The following is a 22,496-nucleotide window of genomic DNA, read 5'->3' on the forward strand; positions in this document are numbered from 1 at the left end:
TACAATCTTTTTATCCTGTTCCAAAACCTTTACTCTTGGCGCGCTCGAAGCTGGAGGAATACGCGTTGAGGTACCAGTCTAGATCGTATGCTATCAGTAACTGCAGCTGACACACCAAGATATTGGTTGTAAGCACCACTCTATATCTTTATTGCGAAATGCCAAACGTGACGTACCAGGTCACGGATTTTCGGTCAGTATATCTCATGTTTCCGTCAGTCTTTGATTTTTTTTTTAGAATAAACAAGATCACACCGTGGAAAATTCCATTCTCGAGTGTTCTTATTCAAGTTCACCAATAGTTAACTAAACGTATCAAGCAATCTGCTATCTCCTTCTCGTACGATATTTTATCAGCCTTCCCATGCCTTTACCTTCAAGAACAAGGACGAGCGTTAAACTCTCCCCGCATTTTCCTCAAACAGCAAAACACCCAGCGTCCTCGCCGGTTAAAGCGGGTGACAGAGAGTGCCGATAGCTGACAATTACAATTCAAATGAAATAAAATGTTACACGGTGAAAACAAGGCTCTGTGGTTAAAATTTATTTATTTAATTTCTTTATTTATTTACTCACGAGCCAATATAGGTTGCCCCATTAACATGTTCGTTTGAAATAAAATGTAATACAAAGTATAACACAACTAACAAAAAAAAGAAAAACAGGACATTTTGCATAAGATAAAATAAATCAACAGAACAATGCCACACAGAGAGAGAAATATAAAGACAAAATAAAACTATTATTCATTGAATAAATAAATAAGTAAATAAATAAATAAATAAATAAATAAACAAATAAATAAATAAATAAATAAATAAAGTTCCGTTACTCTACCGTGCAAATAATTAAACTATCACAATATCTCTTATCTGCTTCTCCTACGATCTGAGTCAATGACCTTCACACGCCTTGGCCACATGAGAGACGCTTCGATATTCTGATATCACGGTCAAAGGTTTAGAGTAATCATAGTAACGACCGATAGACATCACATGACTGCAGCAAATAACAACTTCTGTGCCAAAATGCGGGCACAGAAAATCTTCCAAAAATCTTCATAAAATATAAAATCAAATCATAAACACAAAAACATCATTAAACCACTTCAAAAAATCCAAAAATAAACGCGAAAAACCTCAATATCGCTTCATCTCGAAAACCCAATTCCTCAGGCCATTCGGTCAAATCTAAGGACCATTGTATCACTTACGGATCACCAGCATTTCTAGCCAAATGAGGAGATAAACAACAAAACAACCAAACTCCTGAACGCGTACCACATACGCGTATCTCATCCACAACAAAATACAACTTCAATAACAAAACAACACTTCAAAGAAAGAAAGACGCCTCGATTGCATACAAGTCCAAAATATTTACCTATGAATAGGGGTGATTTCCAAAGTATCAGAAAATACAGTCAACAAAACTGAAAAGTCATGCATCTTTTACGTTGTTGTCGCACTTTTTGGACTTTACGGACTTTTGCATTTTTATCATTGTCAGTCAATTTGTCACGTAATCAGTCCGTGAATTACAGAGCAGACTGGAAGGTGAACCACAACCATTGCTGATGTTGGCTGGTCGTACTTGTCCTAGACTACCCACACCTTTCAAACTTCTTTCAAACGTCTTCAGCCATTTTTGTAGACAACAACTCTCTCGTCTGGTGTATCTTCGAGGCATGACATTAGCACCAACATTAATAATGTCACATTGCCTACCTCGGACGTCCATGTCTGCAAGCCACCCTCGTCTCTTCGGTCATAGTTGACCTCCATCCGCTGAAGTGCATCTTCAATCAACCGCTACATATCACCATACCAGATCTCAGAATCATATATTCGTGCTGCTTCAGTTTACCCGGAGTCTCCACCAATTTGTCACGCTCGTAGTTAGGGGAATTACGAGTCGAGGTACCAGTCTGGATCGTAATGCTTTCAGTAACTGAAGCTGACACACCAATATGTAGATTGTAACACAACATTATATTTTATTACAAGATGGCGACCGTATCGTTGACCGTCTACGGTCTGATCTCTAATCTTCTTAGTCTAAGTTCTCTATAAAGGTTAATACGTCTCTAGACTTACATAATTACAGTGGTTATCACGTGGTAATTTTCCCGCCAGTTTTGGTTGTTTCTTAAGATTAAATAAGGTCACACTATGGAATGACCCGTTCTCGATTGTTCTCATTGAAATCTTAACCAATCACTCTATCTCTTATCTGGTTCTCGTACGATCTTAGTCAATGACCTTCACACGCCTTGGCCACGTGAGGGACGCTTCGAGATAAACTCTACAGGGAAGGGCGTTACATATGTATCGAATGATTACGGACTCTTATTATCTATAGTTATAGGTCAATCACCTTGGACCTTAACGGACTCCAGTATGAGCCAAATTCAAGGTGTATCAGTGATAGTAGCTACCGATCACGCTATGCAACCACGTTATTCAGCAACTTTAATCTTACAAGAGATATCTTGTTTTAAATATAAAGTATATCTTAAGGAAGAACCGAGGACAGTTACAAACCCAGCTTTAATTAAATACGAACCAATCATTCGATGTGGATTTTGAGACCTCAACATTGTATGGAAATATATTTCAATGTGTGCCCAATGGACGACCATTTTACTGAATCAGTACGATTAGTTGTAATTTCCCTCTTCAAAGGGAGAACTTTATGAGAAAGAAAAGAACACGATCCTGAATGGGATCGTTGTTGTAAGGTGAAACCAAGCCAATAAACCCTCCTCACACCAGTCTAACTCTTTGTGAGTATATGCATTGTTGATCTCCAAGTGTCTCATCGCACGAGTTCCCCAAGTAGACTATACCTCATTATCATCACTACACGTCTATAAATCTGAGTCAATTCATCAGGCCATTCTGTCACAGGACAATTGTATCAATTGTATACAAGGAGATGTGTCAAAACAGATAGAAATGCATCTCATCATTGAACTGTTCCCTGTTAAAAATCACCGGTGCTAGTGGCATTGTCGGAAGAAAGTCTCGGGAGTTAAGGTGGAGGCAGGGGGTTGACAAGGTCGAAGCCCGGGCCTAATTGTAGGTACAACACACACGGGGACAGTAATGACGTCACTTATTGTTTCTATAAGCACTCACACAAATTTGACGTCATCAGTTTGTGGTCATACCACTCCTTGAATGTCGTCACCTCACGTAGCGTCCCCTATGGCAGTCCTCAGTTTTCTCGCTGCAATTCGTGTTTGATTGGTCAATTTCTCTATTTGTCACTGTCAGACGACTTTGTGGATGTTTTGTAAATTCTGTACCGTTGGACAGTCTAAATGTTTTGTATCTCATGAATGTAACTTGTTAAAGACAGCAAGTTACTTGAACACAAAAACAAAAACATACTCCATACAAGAACACACCATACAAATTTATAATATAAAACTGCATTTTTGTTTCCTACCACTACTTTTTGGAACACCTGGTCGGCAAAGCTGATGTCATCTTCGTAGAGCTTCTCGGTTGGCCAGGCGTGAGATTTCAACCAATCCCATAGGGGCAGAGTTGAGCTGATACCAGCCATTGGGTAATGAGCAGCATTCAAGTGTACATCTATCAACCCCGGCATCAAAAACTGCCTGAAAATGAAACATTTTATTCGATTTGGTACGTTTCGAGTACATAGTGCATAATCTGAGTTACATGAATATTTTCAGTTTATGATGCTTCATGTATCTCCGGATATGCATACTAACAGATACTCATTAATGTACTTTGTCGCATAAACTGGTCCGGATCGCAACCTGTGTGACCTAGACCAGGGCAGATAAAAGATCCATATTACCACTGCTATACGTCATCAACCGGAACTTTTTTCCTAGTATAACAGCTCACACATGTACGCCGCGACGTTTCACGTGCACAGACCGATCTGTCGCGATCGATGCTATGCTCTCATGACATTTTTACGAAAAGCAGATGCGATAAATTCAGACATGGAAAAACAAAAGGCATGTCCAATGAAAATTTCGAGTCGCTAAATCTTTAGCTCTTTCCAAATATACATATGGGCTGCCGTCGATCGATTTAAATTAGCTCTGTGACGTAGAGGCTCCAGTCGTACGGCTCAATGTGGACGTAGTACCAGTCGATCCCGGATGGCGATAAACCCAAAAGCTACGTACACCCCAACGTAAGTTCAACTGAATAAATAAGTACTGTATGATCTTCTGGAAAACGAAATAGAAGGTTCTTAACATGAAACGATTCGACGAACAACGATAAATTTCCTTCATGACATTAAAAATTCCGTAGATTCTCGATCGTTATCGGCTGCCAGCTGCAGCCTGAACTCAGCGGGAAAAGTAAAAATTTACTATAACGGTCGGGATTAACAAATTGACACCGATGGAGATCGGTGACGGCAGCGTTGTAGCCGGGTAGTCTGGTCACAGTGTGTCCCATCGCGCGGGTTTTTCAGGCTTATCAAGATCATAAGCTTGTGATATTTTGAAAGAAACGACACCTCCTAGAATGAGAACTACTGTTTAGATATTGTTGTTGCCTTCCCTCCATGAAAATTTTCAAAAATACATGTAACTAAGGCCGTCAGGCGCTAGCGCGTGAATCCTCCATACTGCCGGGCAGATGGCTAACTTTGGGGTCGGGATAGCGCTTGACAATGATTGACAAGTTCACGTGACCGAATCCGTATGTCTGATTGGTAAATATGGCAACCGGTGTATCACAGTTTCTGCTTGATCGGATTTATGAATGAAAGTACCAAGTATCATTTGCATATCTCCAGTGTGATGGGCCATTTAACTCATTAAATGAAAGCAATGCCGAGAAATAAAACCAAGATCGCGACAATATTTTTGCAATCTTCCACAATAATTTTAATCCATCCACATCAAACGAAGAGTAAAAAAGACTTCTCATGTGATAAATATATAATGTCATTAATTTTTTTTTTATTTGACATCATCGTATATGAGTGTTTTGCACGGAGCCACACAACTTATTTCTTTCGGCTCGAAGTTGTACGGCACCGCGAAAAACACTCATGTACGATGACAACAAACAGAGAAAAAAATCCATGGGATCATATATAATTATATATTTGAATATTAACCTTTCGTGCCTCGAGGATAAGATGTATGCACAGTCAATCTGCCTTTACATTCCATCGGATGTCTGGACTTTTATACGCTACTGAAGGATTTACTTGAATGCATATCGTCCATCATATCTGTCGTGTTATGGAATGATTGTGATGTCGATCGATATCCTCTACACTAATTGCACCGATCGGCGTAGGAAAGAGGACAATGATGTACACATCCAATGTGATAATTTTGCAATATTGGGCAAAATAAATAGAAAAAATTTGCCCATACATTGAAAGGATTTCTCACGCTTTCACCAAAACATAATGTTTTCACTTTAATGGACTCTAGGTCGGTAGGTAGATAGACAGGGAAGTAGGGAAGGAGGAAGAGAGGAAGGTGGGTAGGTAGGTAGGAAGGGAGGCAGGCAGGGAGGCAGGCAGGCAAGCAGGTAGGTAGGTAGGTAGGTAGGTAGGTAGGTAGGTAGGTAGGTAGGTAGGTAGGTAGGTAGGTAGGTAGGTAGGTAGGTAGGTAGGTAGGTAGGTAGGTAGGTAGGTAGGTAGGTAGGTAGGTAGGTAGGTAGGTAGGTCGGTTGGTAGGTAGGTAGGTAGGTATGGAGGGAGGTAGGGAGGGAGGGAGGGAGGGAGGTAGGTAGAAACGGAAGTACATATGGATATATCCATACTAATTGATGAATTGGGTATTTATCATCAAATCAGCCTGAGTATGCTTGTCTTTTTCACAAAACCGGACAAAGTTTCTCTGTAAATAGTCCTTTTTTCTGCAGTCTCAGGTACTTGCCTATCTCATTTTGTAAATTTATCATTGGATATATTACCCAATGTGACGTACCTGTCTGTCAGTGTTCGTACAGAAAATCGATGCTTCTTGGACAGTTTCTCCAAGTTACTTCGAGGTTCCAGAAATATTATCTGCATATGAAATGAAATGAAAAAATAACACAAATAGATTTAAATGATGCAACATCTCACTCAGTTATATGTGCGAATGCGGATGTTTACATTTCGTATTGAAAAAAAAATATAAAGTTTTATTTCTTCTCCGCGAAGATAACTGTTAACAAACTTATCAGTAGATTACAGCCAAAAAACAATTAAAAAGCATTGAAAACTCTAACATAATTCACAATGATCGTGAAATTAAGCAACGAGATAGTATGGCTGAACTTCTTAAAATTATGCAATATATCGCCATCAACAATAGCATTGAAACAAGTAAACTGGTACATTTTTGTAGGTCAAGGTATCAACAATCTTCACCAGAAACAAAAATCCCAAATTTTGAATATCTACACGCAGCTAAGCGTTGATGCGTAAATAAAAATATTCTTTTAAATGGCCCATTGTCAACGTTTATTCTATACCTTTTCTTATTCTGAAACTGCGATTTTTCAAACGAAGTATCGTGTACAAATCACACAAGAAGTTTCCGATATTTCATTATACATTTTTGTCACGAAGCTTTAACGTGATTGTAATACTTCGTACAGGTCATAGAGTAACATAGACAGAGTGGCAACACTTGCATGCCTTTTGTTCCATGGTCGTCTCGGTAGACTATTGGCTTTTCATATTAAAATGAGCTTCATAGGTGTTAAACTTTTTTTGAGGCTTTGTTTGTGGTTGATGATTACACGAGATTATGCGAAACATAAGACGAGATGGCATCGTACTGCCAGTCGCGTAGCAACCAAAGTTACTTTGTGAGCTCTCGGGCCAGAAACACTGCTTCACGCCAATCAAAACATAACACGCCAGCAGTTTCATAAACATGTTCTTTCTTGACGAACGTGTAAAAGACGGTATGACTGACCGTAAACCATTGAGTAAAACCAGACAGTATCGATAAAAGACTTTCAAATTTGGTTCAAACACACTCATTATATATTCATAAAAATATGAGAGGAATTTTTAAAACGGTAAAACCCACTTTCCTGAAGCTCAAAACACTCCCGTTTTTGCCAGCACATCAATTCCGATCAGCACCACACGACAACAACAACACAAACTTTGTCGAACATACTTTCGCTTAACAATTGGTGAAAATCCGAAAATTACCGAAGGGTGCATGATCGGCACTCTTCGGAAAAGAGAGCCAAGAGCTTCGTGAGGCGAGGCAAACATGGATTGCTTACGTAACCGCTTCACGCCTTAAACAATAGGTGTTGCCACTCTGTCTATGTTACTCTGTGGTACAGGTGATATATAAACGTGATGACACGTCGTAATGCCATATTTGGAATGATAGCATTGGCCTTGCTCTTGTAAATAGTCACGTGGTCTAATATACCCTTATATGGAGGTGAACGTAAATGTATCATTCTGGTCAATAAATATCTAACAATCATTCTAGTGTGACTTCCTGCTGAACCTTCGACAAGAAAAATACAACCTGGAGGCAAGAAAATCTACTTTTGATAGACCTTTGATAAAAGTTTCATTTTCGTTCTTCTAGAAAATAGGTAGATTTTCCTGCTGATGTGCAGCTTCCTCAGAAGGTTATATCTGATTGGGTGATTGTCACTGTTTACAGCAACTTCAGGAGTATATTCTATACAATTCACTGTAATGGTAAGATTCAGCCAACCGATTAGATAACAGCTTCCGAGATGCTGCACAAAACGTCTGCTTAGCCAACACAATGCATCGTGTATAAATGCAATGTTATTGTGCAAATTTGATCGATTTCTTGTCAGGACTGAAATTTACTCTTCAAGTATGGCACCGAACAAAACAGGCTGTGATCATATGAATATTAGACATTTCGACATAACCTTAGGGAGCCTTCAGTAATTACATGGGGTGGGCCGGGGGTATTGGGCGAGGGTCACTTTTTAGAAAACTGTCCAAGGGGAGGGTCACTTATTATAAACCTTTCTTAGGGGAGGGCACTTTTGACAGTAGATGATTTTACGGCCAAAACTTTGAATGTCCATTTTGATAAATCCTGATTAGGAAATTCCCGACAAAATACATCGATTCGTTGAAATGCATACACATTATGGACAAGTTTCTCAAGCAAAGATGATGCAGTGGTATCCTACATTAAACACCTTTAATAGTTAAAACTGATGAAAGACAAGAGACAATAATATATGGGACAGATGGAAAAGTGTTTATCAATTATCATATGTCTATAAATGCACATATGTTGTTAGTTTTATGTTTTATATTGACAAAAAAAATTGATCACAGTTCTCTCATAGACTAACATGTATAGTGAATCAACATTTCTTTGAAATTCCAAAATCCAATTTCTTGCACACACATCCATTTGTAACCACCCGAATATAATCAAGTACATTAATATGAATAATCAAGAGTACATAAATACACAAGTTTACCTATTTTCGTATTGAATAAAAAATATTCGTAGTTTCATCATAGACTACCATGTATAGTGAATCAACATTTCTTTGAAATTCCAAAATCCAATTACTTGTACAAACATCCGTTTGCAATCTCCCTAGTCTAACCAAATACATTGATATGAATAATCAAGCGTACATAAATACACAGGTTTACCTATTTTTGTATTGGAAAAAAAATTATTCATAGTTTTGTCATAGAGTATAATCTATAGTAAATTAACATTTTAATGAAGTTCAAAAATCCGATTTCTTGTACACATATGCACGTTTTACTTCCCACTTCAAGCAAAGTATATTAACATATATGTGATCAAACATATATAAATGTACAGCTACAACTTGTTGTGCAGGGGGATAATTGTCAATAGTTTGCCTGATAGTCTCCCATATATTATGATTTGATATTTTTGGGTGAAGCTCTTTATCAACCACATCTTGCCTTCTTATATTTGCACAAAATATGGTGACCCTCTCGCATATGCATGAGCCTTCAAAATGCTTAAGTGATAAATTGCAACCCTCCTTCCATAAACGCTACCCCTTCCCCCTGCAATTTTTTCTGTAACTTCCATAACAATTAAACTGTTATGTAAATTAGCTAATACTGGTTTTTGTTATGCCTGGGGAGAATACTGCAGTGATGGGGAGAGTCAGGTTTTAGAATGCCGGACAAGGGGGAGGGTCACATTGTAGACACAAAGACACATATTTTACAGTACAGGTGCGCACGGAATTCCCCCACCCCTTGTAATTACTGAAGGCTCCCCTAGGAATAGGCTACTTTTCTGCATTTTTTACAACCAGGACGAAAATGCCGGACAACATGGCAAACTTTAAACCTGATTAGCCTTAATAGCTTACAGATTAGAAACGCAACGAGCATCGTAAGTATTCAAAAGGGCACTATTGTTTTATGGAGCGCGTACAGTGTGGTCAGATACGATAATTATTCCCATTGCCAGCATAACTGGTGATATTTTAACAATTTAAACCAATTAAAGGGTATGATGACTACATTTCCATCTTTTGAATTGTTTGTTACACTAATAGTAAATATAACAGTATTTGTTTCCGTATATTTACAAAGAGAGGATGCTTGCCTGCATGGTTCACAACTGAATAGAGTTTGAAAATGTGCAGGCTTCTCACGCATATTGCAAAAGGAAAAATTATATGTGAAAAATGAACTCTGAGCAGTCATCTTTGGTGAAATCAGAACTGCTTGACAATACTACTAAAACGTGTAGGGATTATGCTGCGAACTATTTGAGCGAGAGTGCTATGCTGAAATGTATGCATTGCATTGAGAATACAAAATGATGTTAAAATCAGTCACAAGGCAACTCTGAATATTTATTTTGTTGACGGGATACCTGCTGGTGCGGAAAGTGCGCTATTTTAGTGACGTATTTACACAGTACAATGGGTGCTCTGTTCTGGTCTTTTTTGAGCATTTGAGAATTAGACTGAATCGTAGCGTCAGAACCCTGGGTATGATATTTTCACGGGTTGTGGCATTTCAACGAGATATCCTGAAGTTGGTAGCACACACATACTGCGAAACACATTTACTAAGTTTCATTTGCATAACATTCTATCAAGGTAGTACTTTATTAGGATCATTATTTTGTCACAATATTTGTTGGTACGCGACAATAAAAATACATATTAGTTTACGGCAAAGTGAATAAGGGTACTTGATTAGGTCAATGTAGATTATATGCATGTTTGAAGTTGGTCGTAATGCAGTGCATCACCCTCAGCGGATACACTGTATGCGTGTAGCATACACATACCACGAAAAACGCGAAAAGATTGAAAATACAAAGCATTCCATAACTTTCGATCAAGCTAGTACCTTATTAATGTCATTATTTCGTCACCATGTTTGTTAAGTTTATAAACTGAAAACAACAATTAATACACAGTTTTTAAAGTGGAGTTTGCACATGTTATCATTCTGATTTCACTAAAACCTAGTTGTGAAATGAATGTGTTGCCTGGAGCTTGGTAATATCATATTTTATGTAAGCTGTATATTTCATGGAAATATATTTTGTGTATTACTCGGTGGCTTGTACTCGGCCATGTTATGTAGTTGTGATGTCATCTTCAGTGTCAATAAAAAAGGGCTGTATAGTTATCAAAGTGTTTTTTTATATGAAGATTATTCTAGCTTTCGCTTGAGTGATGTTTCTCCAAGTAGATAACAGCACGTTGGGAATAAAAAAGGGAATTAAATATACATGAAAATGTTTATAAATGTATGAACTTGAAGTTTGTGCGGTTTCTATGCCAATGCCTGTGATTGCTAGTATATCAATTCTCCGCTGAGCATTGATTACGTTCATTTCGTCACTGAGCTCTGTCACTGACTTTGCACAATGAATACAATTGCTACTACAATACGTTTTATATTATAATGCATTTAATTGGCAAAGTCAAAATCCGAACGCCATTTGCTGGACGTCTAATTCCTTGCTAATTCTATGGTATGCATGGTCACTCTGATGGAAGGTAATGCTACATGACAGACAATATAATGTGCACCAGTGAACAATACGATATTAGTGATTGTAAACTGCGAAGGCACATTAAGTGTATGAAAAAGATATATTTTCAAGTAGATCGGGGGAACAATTCTCTCAATCTAACCTTCCCTTCAAAAAGTCACGTTTTGAATCTTTTTGTACGTCGCCGAAAAATTTAAAGCCTTACCGTTCTAATATTTACAAAACATGAATCAACAATGATTAATAATTAAACAACGCATTGCACAGCTTTTGTTAGAAATGCAACAGCTGTTGTACAATGAGGTAACGCAGACACACATCGGTTTTAATCTGAAACCAATCTCACAGACAAAGGCATACAATAACATGTGTTCATTCAACTGTCTGTACCTTGGACGTTCTGCATTGTAAATTATGTTAAAACCAGACATAGAAAGCATATCATTGGACATCCTATGTTTACTGCGGCGCTGTCTGCAAATTCACCTCAGCTACGCACACATTATTTCACAATCGCAAATTTCACTTCAAATACGTTCATTTTGATGTGTAATTTCAATGGCTTCACAGTGGCTATCGTTATGTTGCACTTAGAAATATTAAGATGTCTGTCACAAAAGTTTAATCACAAAGATGGTTTTTGGCTCTTTCACAGTGCTTTGTATATTCTTCCAAATTTCAGGCGAGAACGGTTCCATTTCACTCATTTTTTCATTATGCTATTTTCTCTCTTGATAAACAGGGTTTGATGGGCCAGGAGATCTTGTACATCATGCAGAATAATACGTTGATAGATCACCATAAAACATAAAAATGGACACACTTTTGCACATTTTCTGAGGAAAATATCCATATTAATATTTAAATATTTATTGCGATTTATACTTGATACGTCAATTTTCTGTGTTGATATGATAACAAGAAATGGTCAGTGATTTAAATTGAAATGCACTACTAACACATTCAAAAGACATATATAAGCACACTTTTATCACATGTTCGGAAATGCTGTCCTAAATACAGCACACGAAAATGTTGTTCAATTAATTCTCTTAGATTATACTGCATTTCAGTACTTCTGACGCAATATCCATTGTGACTTTTCGTAGTGTAATTTTATCTCACCTTTCCATGCTGGACACCGAGAAGATGATCTTGCAGGATTTCCATATGACTGTCATCCGTGGAATGTACGATTGTGCCCCGGAACACTTCCATACGATCACCCATATTGCTCGATTCAACACCAGACTGACTCTGTCTGGGATACCTCTATTATTTAATGGTACACAATTGTACGCAGGCCATTCATATTTCTTTCTTGTTTACCAGTCTGTCGTATCACAGAAATCTGCTCGGTGAAGGCTTACACATTTGCCATTTTTTACATTAGCTGTTGGTAGTCTATTTTCAAAAACAAATACCATCGGCACTAAGCGAGAGTGGTAAGTGTTTGTACAAAGTCATTGACTTTATTCTGGGAGGGCTACAAATCTTTGCACAAACAACAACAACAACAACAACAACAACAACAACAAAAACAACGGAATACTCAGTTTCAGTGAGGATTTATGATGTACTAGCGGGACTTGTTTCATTCAAATTTGGTTTAGCATCCGTATGGCTGTTTGTCGATTCCAAGGGACTATAATATAGTAGAGTACAATAAAGCATATAAAATAGTAGTACAACAGAATGGCAGCGAATTTTGCATGAAAACTTTAATTAGCAACATGCATGTTGTAATTGAATACTCCATTTGGAATGCAAGGAATGCACATTATTTTTCACGTCCAACATCACAAACGTCAATGACAGGTACCTGACAAATTATTGATTCAAGTTGATATACACAGCTGTTTATTCAAATATCATATAAATTCAATAAATGATAACATGTTTGCTCTCATTTTCCTGCAAATGTAACCTTTCAAAGCGTCCATGCCCAATCCATGGCCGTAATTCTACATATGCGAAAGTGGGCTTGTCATATTTTGAAAAGGGAAAACAGAGATTCAAATTGAGTGATCATCGTCGAACTGAAATTCAGCACCAGGTAACAAGAATGTTTAACATGAGGAATCCAAACTAAACAGACGTGCTTTGTTTATTCAATCAATGTTACTCTTACCGATCATATATTCTTTGGAATATTGCAATGTATGTCGGTTGAGTATAAGTGCTTCTTAAGGGCCTACAAAACTAAAGAAAATTGTGTAAAGCAAGTCATTTATTTCGTGTCAAGGGATTACAATCTCTTCATGCACAGACATGCCCCTTTGAAGTCAAAAGACATGTCGGCAAACGGTTTGACACCGTCACTTTGGAATTCCCTGTATTCGATCAGCTCTCCCACCTGGACAAAGCCTGGTGTAGTTTTGAAGACATGCTGGTTGATAGGACTGGTGAGCTCTGAGTAGACCATCCTTGCACCTTTTGACTTCCCCATTTGTGTACTCTTTTCCAGTAGTTGCCTGGTAATTCCCCGACCATGGAATGGTAACCATCGGACACGACAACGATACTCACATTCATGAAGTGGCGCTCTCTTGACATTATTTGTCGGACTTCTTCAAGTTGGTAAGATCTTTCTTTTAGTTTCTCCAAAAGAACAAAAACTGGGCTCAGCCATTCACTAGGTTCACATTTGGCATACACCTCGTCTACTTCACTGACACCGGAGACGAGAAGGTTAGCCATAACACCAACAACTGTGTTAGTTGCAGTATCTATGGCAACAACCGACACTTCATCGCGTATGGCACAGTTGACAATGGCCTCATTGAATTTTCTTGCAATGTCGAAAGGCACCTTACGGCAACTGAATACTGGTTCCTTATTCATGAGTATTTGCGTCATTAAGGCGATGGCAGCAGTACCATGCGATTCATCTAATTTTACTAACTCCATTTCTTCGGTGTTTTGGTCAGAGCCAGGGAGTTGAAGACTTGTTTGCCTTGTTATGAAAGAAGTCATTCTTTTATTTACAAATGAAAGTCTAGATTGGACAAATGTTGTCAATTCAAAAGTATCAATGTTATAAGTTTGAGTCAATGTGTCTAATATTTGAACATAAACAAACAGCGTGCTTGACAGTTTTTTCACGAGAAACAACGTTTGTTCAAATTTTATATCTAGAGAAATCTTTACGCCATTCTCTTTTAAATTTAATCATAAATTATTGATTGCATGCAAATTTCGAAAAACAAATCACCAGACAATTCATAGATTTGGGAAATTAGAAATGGTGTTTATTCGATAAATTTCTGATTTTACAGGAAAATAAGGCCGCCAGACCTTCGGTTCTAAAATTAAGTGAGTCTATGCAAGCAACAGATAACAAAAAATACTCTAAACCTTTGATTGGCCGAAAACTTGTCGCCGAGGCCTGTCTTACCTTAAATTGACCATCCAATGCCATCAAGACAAACATGAGGAGTCACTTCCTCTGACCCTGTTCTTCATATGCTGAATTCGACTGTCACTTGTTGCATTAAGATGCCAGTTGACAGTGCATCATGATAGAACCGCTTTACGACAAGTTTCCTGTTGATGACCTTAAGTATCTAGGTGGTCAACTACATCGTTTACAGCCACAAAATCCAACCGCACTGAAAATACTCGCGACAGACAATGTGCACACGTTATATTTCCGACTTGTACCTGTCACAGTATAAGTGAGATTGGCAGGTCAATATTGTGTCCAGTGGCACCGGTGCAGGTTTCAGATGCAATGTAAGATCTATGGAAAGTCAAACTTTCGTTTAGGTTGTTAAAGGAAGTTTATTTCTATTTAGGCAAGCCAGGAACGAAAATATACGACGGAAATACCTTTGAAATGTTTTATTCGTATAGCAACTAAACCACGAACGAGTAACGACACTACAACTTACAGTGTACTCACTTCATGTTTTCCCTAATCCGCTCACAGTTTTCCTTTCTAAGATGGTAAATTCGGCATATTTGACGTCTGGGGACATCTATAATTCTTCCAGATAAACTGACTGGTACGGGTATTAGATCCATTGCGCATTCATAGATGTCGCAGAGCTGCTTGCTCTGTGCTCTCAGCTGTTCATACTCGATCGAGTTTGAAATCGAACACTGGCGTGGCGTGAGTATTTTGACCCGATTTGGCGCAGGGTTTAGGTTAAGTATGGTGTTGCGCCAGGGGTTATTAGATTAGAAATGTTATTTGTATTGATTCATAATTAGTAATACTAAAGGATAAAATAGATGTAATTGTTACTTGCTATATACGTTTGTACGACAACTATGCCCAGTTTACCCTAGTTTACCCTGTGATGAAAACAGTTCATGTACACGATACTCTTCAGGATCTTCAATTTAATGTTTGAAAATGTTGGACATAATAATTGGCAATATTTATGATGATAACTCCCTTTTGTGTTTAGCAAGGGACGTATTGTGCAATCATTATTGTTGCAAGAGAAACTGCACTGCCCACCTTCTACATGCAAGCTGAAAACTGGCAATTTTTGCATCTAGTTGACATAGACGGCGCTTTCCAAAATTCAATCTCAGCATTCTTTGCGTATGCCCTCGTTTATATGCACGACAGTTTTCTCTCTTTTTCTGTTTTTTTTAGGCGTGATAGTAACCATATTTTGTACCAGTGACATGGTGGATAATAATACTTACTGGCTATATAAAAGAGATATATTTTATTAATGACGTGTTATAAAATAACACTTTGCACGTTTCGAATTTACTCACGAGAACTCAAAAAACATGGCGGCGCCCATGAAAGTCGGGTACACTTCCGGTTACTCGCATTGTATATTATGAATCTGCATGCGTAGTCAGTAAGCCGCTGGCGTGACTGTTAATGTACTTGATTAGAAGAGGTTGGTTAAATGTGCATTTGTATATAAGAAATTTGATTTTGAAATTTCGCCTAAAATGTTGATCCACTATACATTGTAGTCTATATGGAAAATACGAATATTTTTTTTTAAAATACAAAACTCGGTAAATCTGTGCAATTATGTATGCTTGATTATTGATATTAATGTACTTGGTTAGACTAGGGTGGTTTCAATTCCATGGGTATGCAAGAAATATGATTTTGGAATTTCACCGAAATGTTGATTCCCTATACATTGTAGGCTATGAGGAAACTACAAATAACACATAGGTTATCTTCTCCCAAAGTGTTATTCAAAGGTTATTTGACCTGAAGCTTCCAGTTGTACTATTATAAATAGTTTTTATACTGTCAAAGTCCTCAAAAAATAAAAGTGTACATACAACAACATGAACGTTTGACAGCGACCTTTACCCAATGTATTGTCAATGGGAGAATGATATCAAATAAGTGGTCTCCCAAATTGTTATTGAAAGGCTAAGTTGAAACTTTTGGTCATTATAGGAGACAGTTATGCACAACAGACGATTTGGGTAAGTAGAAATCATGACAACCTAAACTTTGCCTCAAAGTGGCTGCTTGGATCATCAATAAATTGGTTAATATACCCGAAAACATGCGCCCGAAAGGCGCGCCAAAAATGGAAATGGCAGAAAATGAAAGTGCCAGATGGTATTTTTTCTTTTTTTTCTGTATTTCATATTCTTCAATACGTGCACATGCAAGTTCAGCTTTGATGCACGAAAAAAGATGACCCCAATAGGCTTGCACAAAATTTTATGACCCTTCAAAAATGCTTACGCTAAAAATGACGACCCATCCCGAAAAACACCGGCCCACCCCCCCCCCTGTAATTTATGTTCAGTCCCTAAGGTCTGCTTTTCTTCTTTGAACACGAGTAAGTGTTTATCCGACTGCTATTTGCCGTGCACAAGGGCAAGCATAAGCAAAAATTCCTGGTTTAGATTAAACGTCATGGTGACATTGTCTTTCGAGGCGTGGTTGTGTTGTCCCCATACGTCATGAACATTTAATGAGAACAGAATTTGTGCCCATTAGACAAGCCTGTGTACTTTTGTCCCCGCCGACTACATGCAGACACTGAATTAGCTACCACAGCTAGGCCAATCTATGCAAATATGCCATTGAAATCCCTTTTAAATTCCTGTAAGTGCGCCATTTTGAAATGTCATAAATAATCGTATATTACACACCATCACAATTTGTTTGACTCTTGGCCAAACAATGGACACGAACTGAAGTCGTCGATTATGACACTGTTTGTAGCCGCAGTTCACAAAAAGAAGTGAATGGCGCGTACAATTCTCACGAAGTAAGGAAAATAACATAAATGCAACCCTTGGGTATTTTCCTTCTTGCATATGTAGATTACACCCCCTTAGCTATAAACCTCTTCAGCTATTGAGTTACGCAATGAATAAATACTCAAGAAATTAAATGAATTGCGAAAGACATCTGGACACTCAATTTAAGACAATGTATTGACAGTGTTAGTAATATTTTATAACACCATTTACTTTCATAACAGTGATATGTGTCAAAATGTGTATTTTATCTTTGTTCCTCAATTTCCTCATAGCTAGTAGAGTGTTGAAGCATGGAATTTGTCAAGTTACAACCGAAGCATCGTGATGAAGTGGTTGCACTGATGGCAGAAATGTTCATTAAACAGGAACCACAAATGAATTGCCTGAAAGTACCTCTAGATGCGATGGTCTACTACTGTAGCGATGTTTTTGATCGGGCGTTAAATTTTGACGTGTCAGTTGTTGCGGTAGACATGAAAGGAAACGAGGTTGTCGGCGTCATAATCAGTTTTCTTGAGGGCAGTACGCATGGTGAACGGAAAAGCAATATTTCCGATCATGATTTAATGCAGCCACTCGCACCATTCGCTAGCATTGGAAGTCAGATCGAAGAAAGCCTTAATGGACTGATAGACGTGAAAAAACTACGAGAAAATGGGGATGTGATAATGGAATTATACATGGTTACTGTGAAAGAAAGTTACCAGGGAAGAAGTGTTTGCAGGCGATTAGTTCAAGAAGGCTTGATGGTGGAAATGGCGAGAGGCGCAAAATAGCGTACGCTGAGGCGACGAGCCCCGTTTCTCAGCACGTGTTCCGGACAACACCGGAATTTGTTCAAGCTGGCAAGATGATTGAATATACTACGTTTGAATATGATTGTAAACATCCGTTTTCCAACATGCCTGCCAAAATTAGGTACCATGTTGTTATAGCGCTAACTTCGATCGTCTTACGAGCAGGATACCCGATATCGACCAGAGTAGTGGCTTGTGGATGACAAATGACAATCTTTATTTCTTTGATAAAGATGCTTACAGAAGAGCCGCTGATGATAAAAGGCTGACTTCATAAACTTAACACCCAACTATATAATTCCTTAACTTAATCATACATGGAAATGTGATTCAACTTATTACAATATTTCAAGGTAAAACTTAATTGAACAAACAACTCTAAAAACAATCAGCGGGTAATGAATTACAAATCTTAATCAGTAAAACAGTTTCATAAGTTACTCTTCCGGAGAACTCTCGTAAATTAATTAGACACTGGCGAAAACAACATATATTATTAGAAACGTCTACCCTTAAACTTTCAACTTGTTCATACAAACATCCGTTTATGCTGACATCATCCTGAGCAAACATCTGCTCAACTACTTTGTGATAGTTCCAACGATTAAGAGTATGCGTGAATTAGATGACACTTATATGCTAAATTACCATCAACTTTGTGTTGTTTGTCACAGTGCCCAATTAACTGTTAGATTTCATGAAGTCAGGTTACGTAAAATTCACAGAGTAGGATCACGTAAACTGTTACGTACTGACCTTTGTACCATACTGAAAGTTTGTACTTCGTACCACACTGAAAGTTTTCTGAGAAGCAAATTTCCTTCGTAACACTCCCTTCCTCTAAGGCAATTCGTCCTCGTATTGCAAAAATAATTACCCACTAAAACCTAATTATTCTATCAAGCTTTAACAGTAACAACAACTATAATATAATAATAATAATAATAATATTTCAATATCTTCTTCTATCCCATCACAATAAACTTACATATCAATAATAACAGTAATTCTTTTTAAACTCTACAAAACTTACTTACGTATAACTAAAAATAATTGCACTTACATTTATTCCATCACCGGCAATTTTGTCAATAATAACACAAAAGAAAAATCTTTATACTAATTAAAACAATCAAATTACTTATAAGGCGCCTAAATAAACTAATACTTATTAATGTTACTTCGCAATTCTTCTAACACTTTTTATTGACTCCAAACTTTCCCGGGAAAACTTGAATTTTAAGGAGGGGTACCAAATTGATCGACGGCCTCCTCTACAAATTCTTGATTTGGAGATTCTTTCGACTCCTTAATTTCAGTGAGTGGAATCTCTTCATCGACAAAGTGAACAGTGCAGAACATGTTTCCTTTTAGTCGCCTGAGCATGCATATCTTGCGATAAAGGTACATTATCGGGGGGCATAATTTCGTGTACCAAAACAGATCAATTCTTTCGATTCTGAGGCTTCCTTAATATTGGGACTTAGAGAACCTTTGCCAAATTGCAACTGAATCTTTTGCTACTGTGTTGGGATATTACGATATTCGTGTTCCTCTTCAATTCTTTTGCTTTCCTTTTCTTAATCCGCTAACTGTTGTCGTTTTGCCTTATGGAGTTTCCATTTGACGACCTGTTGACCACTTTCGATTTCGTTATGATAAAGGGTTGTATCGCTATCTTACTTACGAGGAGGAGCATTATAAGCAGAGGGTGCACAAAAAATAATTTAAGTTGCATGATTACTTCCTGTACATTTAACAACTCAGAATGAATTTTATCGAGCTTAGTTGGCGCCTGATCAGGAGAGGCTATAGGGACTTCAATATAGAGAGCGTCGTCAGAACGACCGGACTAGAAAAAGGGGAAGTAGATGGCTCGATGATACCTTGCTGTAACAATGTTTCAACCTGTCTTTCTAATTCTTGTCTTTTTTCGGAAGCCACTCTATACGGGGGGCGACGAAATGGAACCGCGCCCTCTTGTAACTGAATTTTATGCTTGATTACATCACAATGCCCAAGTCTGCCATTGGAGTCAACAAAAGCTTGAGAATTACGTAATAACACACTTTCAAGTTGTTCCCGCTGACCCTTAGTTAAGTCTAATTCGTCAAGTTTTAACTGACTAAATAAATAATCACGGCCATTCACAGCCTTGTTGCTATCAGTAGAAATGTCGTTTACAGTAGGTTCAATCAAATTAATTATTAAACTATTTTTGTAATGGATAGAATTTGCCGACGATTATGTTCTTTCTTATCTTAACTGTAATATCGGATGCATTGAAAATTCTAATAGGAATTCTGTTTTTATCAGAATATGTCAACCCTCGAGCTGCTAAAATATCTGAATTCGATCGAGTTTTACAATGAGAAATACGACCAACTATATAATTCCTTAACTTAATTATACATGGAAATGTGATTCAACTTATTACAATATTTCAAGGTAAAACTTAATTGAACAAACAACTCTAAAAACAATCAGCGGGTAATGAATTTACAAGTCTTAATCAGTAAAACAGTTTCATATGTTACTCTTCCGGAGAACTCTCGTAAATTAATTAGACACTGGCGAAAACAACATATATTATTAGAAACGTCTACCCTTAAACTTTCAACTTGTTCATACAAACATCCGTTTATGCTGACATCATCCTGAGCAAACATCTGCTCAACTACTTTGTGATAGTTCCAACGATTAAGAGTATGCGTGAATTAGATGACACTTATATGCTAAATTACCATCAACTTTGTGTTGTTTGTCACAGTGCCCAATTAACACATAACTGTTAGATTTCATGAAGTCAGGTTACGTAAAATTCACTGTTACGTACTGAACTTTGTCCCATACTGAAAGTTTGAACTTCTTACCACACTGAAAGTTTTCTGAGAAGCAAATTTCCTTCGTAACAATGTTACTTATGAAGAGACTGACTCAAAGTCTATTGTAAACGTTGTTGACGCTGTGTCAACCGGTATGATCTCTTTTCCGTTAATGTGATAGTTCCCGAACTCTCGAAGACGACAAACTAAACGTATATTGTTTTGAAGTTGTGCCCAATATTTTAATAAATGACAATAGCTTTGGAAACAAGCCAACAAATTTAAGAGGATGTGCAGACAAAAGAATAACGAATTCGGCGTTATTTGGATGAGCATCATATTATCATAGTTAGACAGAAACGTAAAAGTGGGTTACAAAATCTAATAGATCTGATGATTTTCACGTGCGTCGTAGTCTCAGAGTGATACGAAATGAATTGAAAAACGTCTTCACAAAGGTGCTGTATGATGTGTTAATTTGATTTCCGATTACTTGGTTACCATTTCTGTCCATTCTTATTTCTTACATGTTGCATCGATAATCATGACACCTGGCAGTAAATCATGTGTTCAATTTTGAAAATTACACTGACAGACAACAGTTATTGAAGTAGACAAAAAAAATTGACGAACACAAGATTGATCCCTTTTGAAATCGTTAAGGGTATTCGATTGTATCTATAGTTTGTTTCTGTGTTTCAGAAATAAGTTACAAAGTAAATTACGTCACTTGGTTTATTGATATACACGATAAAGAGCAAACATGACATTTTGTTGTATGTTTGTTATGAATTACTAATTGTGATTTGTCAGTAACTCGCTGGTCCACTTCAATGTTTAGTGCTATCCATTAATTAATTAATTAATTAATTAATTAATTAATTAATTAATTAATTAATTCATTCATTCCTTCATTCATCAATCAATTCCTTCAATGATTCATTGATTCGTTCATTCATTCTATAATTACAAGAACTGTAATTGGCTTTATAATTTAACTGTAATGTTACCGGCGTTAAACGGCCTCCCACCACAGCCCTGCAGACTGATATAGAAAAAACTGCTGGGGCTCCTCAGAAATAAGGCGGGCAGTTTCTCTGCCGAAAACAGCCGATTTTGAATCCAAATTTTGCATTGATCTTCGTTCTCGAGCAAACCCACCTCGCCTAGGTACACGATGTGCCCAGCCGTGCTCGTAAACTTACGCAAAGCCTACTTTTCTCTCTCTATGCGAGGGAAACGTTCGTATCCGCCGCCATTGTTAATCTCATTCAACCCATGAGCACTCGGGCGAAAACCAGCGTGAGTCTAAACCATATGGAAGGGGTATGACGTAACAGTATAGTACCACGTTCGGCGAGTATTTAGAGAAAAATAAAAATGAAAAAGCAACAAAAAACATAGCGAAAGAAAGTTAGAATTATTAATAGCTGAACCCAACGCAAAATACAAAATAAATAAATAAACCAACAAGAAATGCCCCGTGAAACGCGTCCGAGCTGAGCGATGACGTCATAAGCGTGTCGCAATGCATATTGGGTAATGCAGGTAAAATTTGTATGTAACATGTTCTATGGTAGTAATACGAGAAAAAGGAAGAAAGAAAGAAAGAAAGAAAGAAAGAAAGAAAGAAGGAAAGTGAACAAAAACTAACAG

The 22,496-nt window shown here is 37.5% G+C and overlaps 1 protein-coding gene across 2 annotated transcripts in view; it reads right to left on the reverse strand.

The window, feature by feature from the left end:
- Nucleotides 1-22,496, reverse strand: part of LOC139127605 (guanine deaminase-like) — a 130,250-nt gene that overhangs the window by 98,093 nt on the left and 9,661 nt on the right. The window contains exons 1-3 of one of the 2 annotated variants that reach the window (XM_070693517.1): nucleotides 12,128-12,262; nucleotides 5,951-6,030; nucleotides 3,454-3,628 (exon numbers count right to left, since the gene is read on the reverse strand). In XM_070693517.1, coding sequence (XP_070549618.1) covers nucleotides 3,454-3,628; nucleotides 5,951-6,030; nucleotides 12,128-12,232 — 360 coding nt within the window. In that variant the 5' untranslated portion in view covers nucleotides 12,233-12,262. Of the gene's footprint in view, nucleotides 1-3,453; nucleotides 3,629-5,950; nucleotides 6,031-12,127; nucleotides 12,263-22,496 lie in introns of those variants that run through there. The other variant, XM_070693518.1, reaches the window with a different exon arrangement.

The sequence above is a fragment of the Ptychodera flava genome, unplaced genomic scaffold (assembly GCF_041260155.1).
Source record: "Ptychodera flava strain L36383 unplaced genomic scaffold, AS_Pfla_20210202 Scaffold_33__1_contigs__length_2856901_pilon, whole genome shotgun sequence".
NCBI classification, from domain to species: Eukaryota; Metazoa; Hemichordata; class Enteropneusta; family Ptychoderidae; genus Ptychodera; species Ptychodera flava.